Raw genomic sequence first — 5935 nt, 5'->3', positions numbered from 1 at the left:
TATCAGGAAGGGAAACAGACATGGCAAATCAAATAGCAGCAAGAGATAAGTCGTAATTTTTCTCTTACACCTTTTCAAATGCGTAAATAAGACTTGCCGGTCTGCATATCTCAAGGTATTGAGTGTGTGTTCAGTTGCTAGGTGACCCGGTGAGATGTTGGCGATCATACATGTCTTTGAGTTACCGACAAAGGACAGAATCACAAGATGAATTTACTGATCTATTTTCCAACAAAACAGAATTACTCCCAAATGACTATTTCAAACGAACAAATCCACATTCCTATTCCTTACAAACCAATAGTGTATTTTCTTATGTACCTGAGTTAGTTTGCTTTGTCTAAATGGTGTGTGGGATTGCTCTTGGTCGAGGGAGCGGATGCATTCTTTAAGCTGAGGAAAACATATAAAAGTGACAAACAGTTGCTGCATTTTAACACATGTAGTCTTTCTATAAGGTGCTGGTTCAGTTACTCACTGCCAATAGACTCTGGTTGATCTTGGCTCCCTCTATACAAGTCTGACGGTCTGGTTCTCTGGAGTCCACGGCCCTTTCACTACCTGCCAGGTCCACACACCACACCCTAAACACACAAACACATACACACACACACTTGTTATTCATGCACTGAACCAGTTGCTTCTCCATGTGATGGTAATATTACCGGCCGGCTGGCTGCTGTTTAGGATTTCTCAGCTGGATCTGCAGCAGAGCATGAGAGCGTGAGGAGACTGGATTCACTCCGCTAACCCCCTGGGTCCGCCTCTCTGTGCCCCAACAATTCACCTTTCACAGCAAAGCAGGAGGACAAGGACATGGGGAACAGAGTGGAAGATCAATAATAGAACAGCAAATAATGGAATGAAGCTGTAAAGGCCGTGGCCGTATCCAGCAGATGCTTTGCTCTGTCTCCCCCTCTTGGTGCCTGATTGTCGGTTCAATGGGCGAGGCGTTCCCTAGATATCCCGGCTCTACACCTGTTGGAAATGCACACTTGCATCCATCTCCGGTTATCATCTCTGCCCTACTTAAAACCCAGTTCCTCACCCACTCATCGCTTGATCGTTGTCTCGGCATTCCTACATTTCGTACTCCTAATTCCAAAATCTTTCTATGTCCTATGTTTCCTAGTGATTATAATCTCCATGTTCACCTTGCCCCAAGATCACCAACCCCCTATCTGCCTGCCATCAACCCTGTGTGCTCCTCTACCTGCCAGTAGCGCTGCCTGCCAGTCAATCCATCCTTGCCTTTCAACCTCCTTTGTTTTCCGTACTGCTCTCATTTCATAAACCTCTGGTTTAAATCAACCTCCTTTGTCTGCGTCTGCACTCGGGTCCCATCCTGTTCGGTCGTAACAGAAACTAGATTATAACTTTTTCAATTTATTAATTTGATAAGGTCTCGTATTCATTTATGAAGAAATACATTCTGACAAAACAACCTAATCGGTTACTTATATGATCTACTAACATGACATGTTAAATTGTAGTATGAGTGGTAATCACGTCAATCCTGAACACTACAGTATGAAGTAGCAAGTTGGAAGAATAAAGCAATGGTCAAGTTACCTCCATTAAGGATGCTACTGTGTCTACTGGTATCTCCCTCAGACCTGCTATCTGCACCACTCCCTTGCCATCCTCTCTCGCGAACAGTCTAGAGAATATTGCACAAAACACAAAGAGTAAATCAAAACTATCTGATTGAAATTATGAAACAAATAATCTCAAGAATACAACCTACCCATCCAAGAGTCAATCAATATAGGGAATTAAGGAAAATCTCGGATTATAGCTACAACTTCAGCCACTAGAGAATGCTAATAGGCAACTATACATGCAGATTTAAATGAGGCTTAAACATACACAAACAGACAATACTGAGATGGTGAGAAGGAGAATGTTATAAACAACCACATTATATATACAACATTATAGAGATACTAGAGAGCAGATGTACATGAAATGCAGATGTAGAAATGTATAATTTCCTAGTTTTCCCCAATCATTAGAAAGCACGGATACCAAACCATCACATCATAATGCATATCAACTGCAAACATGAAAACACGCACGCACACACACACACACACACACACACACACACACACACACACACACACACACACACACACACACACACACACAAGCACCCACCGCTTCCTGTGGTCCAGCAGGTCGTATAGCTGCCCACAGTAGATCTCTAGGAAGCTGACGTAGACGAGCAGGGCGGGCGCTGTGTTTGTGGCGTAGAGGTGTGTGAAAATATCCCAAGCAGCCAGAGCATACAGTCCTGGACTCCCTCCAGGGAAACCCAGCATAGTGTGGGTCTTCCCTGCACCCGTCTGGCCGAAAACAAAGCAGGTAGCCTGGCCACTGCCATGAACAATATAGGTGAAAATCACAGGTGATTAAGGACCAAAGATAAATAATGATGATATTTTTTTTATATTCATAACTGATCCCAATGACACAGCAGAACGTAAAGAGAGCTGGCAGAATGAAAAAGCCAGTCCAATGGTCCATTTAATTGTAAGGAGGAATTGGTTTTCATTCTTTCGGGCCAAGTTATGGAAATATCTGATGTTGACTAAAAGGAAAATACTTGAGTCTGAAATTTATTTTATTTTTTGATTTTATTTGTTTAATCTGGGATACTAGCATTCCAATCATCAATCTTAAAGGGGACATCTCATACCACCAGGTGTGAGTGTGAATAGCCATAACAAGCCGTTTTCAAAATGTGCAGCATTGTGACATCACAGGTGGGCGTGTCCATCTAGATGTGTGACGGATAGATGGGCACGCCAACCTGTGATGTCACAATGCTGCACATTTTCAAACCTGCTTGTAATGGCTAATCACACTCACACCTGGTGGTATGAGATGTCCCCTTTAACCTATATATACAGCAGATTACTCCCTGAAGAGCGCCCCCTACCCATTGAGCATGTGCAGCACCAGGGGAAAGGCTGTCTTCTGGTACACCTCCTCGTCTGAGCTCTCCTCGCCAAACACCTGGTCAAAGTAGAACTTATGCTGTAGAGGATATAAGAGATACTAAATGCAGTGATTTTAATTTTAATATCAGTTTGACTTGGGCTGCCACTATGCAATTGTTATTGCATTAATCACAAGTTTTTTTTAATACCTATATTTCATAACCTATTAGAAACAGGATAAACAGGGATTCCCTGCAGTCCCATTGCTGTGGCATAAATATAAATGTACTGCGTATTCCCAAGGTTACTCCCAGTCATATTTACAATATGGCTTACATGTAACTATGATGCATGCATGAATCACCTGCAGTATGTAGTGCGTCAGGTCCACTGCTTCTTTGCTCTGGTGCACCTGCACACACTCTCCACCCTTGGTTGTCACCATGTCTGTCTCCCCTCTCTTGTCCTCATCATGCAGCATACACCTTTTTCGCACACACACACACAGATGCGCTGCTCCCTGGCTCGCCTGCAGCCAGCGCACACACATATGTCCAAACAGATACGCAGGACAATTCAGGACACAGAGATGAACAAGGAAATAAGGACAGAGGAAAACAAGATGTAAAACACATGCAAATGTAGAGTCAAATTATACATTGCAGATGGCCAATAATATAATGCTCACATCACGTGTGAAACAACAAATTGTGTTTATGATTGAAATGTATTTAGAATTGACCTCATAAACATCTTTTTTTATGCATTAGAGGTGCAAAGACACCTAAGGGAATACATGCAACTCACTTTTTGCTTGGACTAGGTGGGGAATGTGTAGGCACGCTGTAGTTATAACAACCAGCAGCTTGGTCTGAGTAGTGAACTGCTGTGGGTTTGGTCATCTGCCTACAAGTCCCAGAATTCTCTTTGCCACATTTACCAGGTTTTGCTGCTCTGGAGTGCCCTTTCTTTACCTTGCTTTTGTGGCCCTGATTTGATCCAGTGATTGTGTGTCTCAGATTAAGGTTGGGATTATGTCTGGAATTAGGTCTGGGATTAGGTCTGGAATTAGGGTCGTATTAAGGGCTAGGAAATAGCTTGGGAGTGGAGACCGGCCCTGTGGACGAAGGCAAGTGGGGGCTTTGAGAAGACAAATATCTCCTGGGAATGCGTGGCGCTGAGGTTTCTCCTGGTGCACATGTGTCAGAATGATTGTAAAGGTCTGACTGACAGCAGTGGAGGCTGCCTTCCGAAAGACGGTCACCACATGATTGGCGACGTTGGTAGACTGTTTCTGAGGAGCTCTCAAAAGGCTTGGGATGCGGATCCACCGCTTCAAGGCAAAAATCAAGACGTCTTCAGAAAGGAGTGGATCAATTCGGGCCTTCTGTAATTTGACTCATATCCCCTTCAATCACCCAGCCTTCAGGAGCACTGTCTCCATCAGTCGTAACACAGTGGCAGTGGTTGTGTCCATCTTCATGTCCAACCGATCCGACCAGCACTCCAAGGTCAGGATAGTCCTCCGGGGTCAGTGTTGACAGCTGGGCTACATAATATACTCCCATCTTAGTGAACCTTAAAGACAACATGAAATAGTGAATTCACCATCTTCTTGATTAATTTAATTATTTGCAACCACATAGAAAAAGGTCCTACATTATCCTGCTCTAAAACAAAAACGTATTTCTTTGCATGTTTAAAGGCCCTATCTAACGGAAGTCAGATGACATTTTCACAACATCTTTCGTGAGGCATCAGCATTATCCCGGAAGTTTGAGCGGGACATCGTTTTTCAAAAAGATGGTGTGTGTCGCATTGGCTAGGGCAGAACCCGATATTTGAATCTCTCAAAAGCCAAAGCTAGCTATCAATCTCTTGCTTTGAGTTACAGTTGACAATAGAACTATTTAATTGGATAAAACACTTCAGTTTTATGGAAGTGCAGGCATTTGTCATAACTATGCTTTATCATATATTTTAGCTTCATACCAGAAGTAAGCACAAATACATTTTTCGCAGAAATATATTAAGAATACCTACATTGAATAATGTCACAACTACTGCTAACCCAATTTGGACTTAAAAAAGCATATTCTTTTGTTGTTTGGTCAGATGTTGGGTGGTACTGTTCTGTCAGTAATATTTAAATCAAATGTTATAGTTGTTATCCTGTTTACTGTGTGTATATATATATATATATATATACATATCATGTTATAATATTGTGATGTGACACATCACATTGTAGCATGTGTGATGATACATATCGCATCGTAAGGTCCTCTCTTCCACTCACCTCGCATGGTGCCGTTGTAGACCCAACTCTGTCAGGCACTCATACAGGCATGATGTCATATCCTGTAGCTCTGGTCACCCTTCTTGCTTCTTACTGCCAGGTAACCTGCAATATGAAATGGACGTTGCTGTAGTCTGCCTATCAATTGATCAAAGAAAAGAAGAATTGCAGTTTTAAGTTATTCACTACAGACTAAATGTTTGATCAAACTATGTTTTTATATATACTACCATTCAGCCTTTTTCTCAATACTATATTTCTATCTTCACACATTGGTTCCAGCATGTGAATGGTGTGTAAAGCATGATACTCTGTCGGGAGGTAAGAAATGAAAACTCAAAACTGGTATGTTGCGAAAACATGACCCTTCCTGAGGCTGGACCGAGGCAGCCATGGCAGACATTGCCGTAAAGTTGCAAATGGGATAAATATAGCAGAGTAGGTCTAAAGCAGCTGTTGGTTTTGTAGGTTAACTGTATGGCCGTAGGAAAGAGAGTCTGGCTATACAGATAAGGAGGAAGGCCCCTGTGGCCGTACACATGGCTGAGTGAGATAGGCTTTCAATATTATATTACTTAGAAGGACCGTCCCCCTTTTGAACAGCTTTGGTTCCGGAAGTAAATTATCTATTCATTTTCTCCATTGACTTTTCGTAAAATCTTTGCGTAAAGAGTTTTAAGGCTGGAACCAA

The 5935-nt window shown here is 42.4% G+C and overlaps 1 protein-coding gene across 1 annotated transcript; it reads right to left on the bottom strand.

Moving 5' to 3' along the window:
* Nucleotides 1-466: 466 nt before the first annotated feature.
* Nucleotides 467-3821, bottom strand: LOC307082691 (kinesin-like protein KIF24; the record flags this gene model as incomplete). Its single annotated transcript, XM_079746336.1, has 7 exons — nt 3753-3821; nt 3310-3474; nt 2945-3021; nt 2161-2379; nt 1573-1660; nt 666-787; nt 467-584 (listed from the first exon to the last, which is right to left on the bottom strand). Exons 2-7 carry the CDS (start codon nt 3424-3426, stop codon nt 467-469), a joined length of 741 nt encoding a protein of 246 aa, XP_079602462.1. The 5' UTR covers nt 3427-3474; nt 3753-3821.
* Between the last annotated feature and the right edge of the window lie 2114 nt (nt 3822-5935).

Source organism: Pollachius pollachius (assembly GCF_949987615.1).
Source record: "Pollachius pollachius genome assembly, chromosome: 1".
Taxonomy (NCBI): domain Eukaryota; kingdom Metazoa; phylum Chordata; class Actinopteri; order Gadiformes; family Gadidae; genus Pollachius; species Pollachius pollachius.
This window is presented reverse-complemented; position numbering and strand designations above follow the sequence as displayed.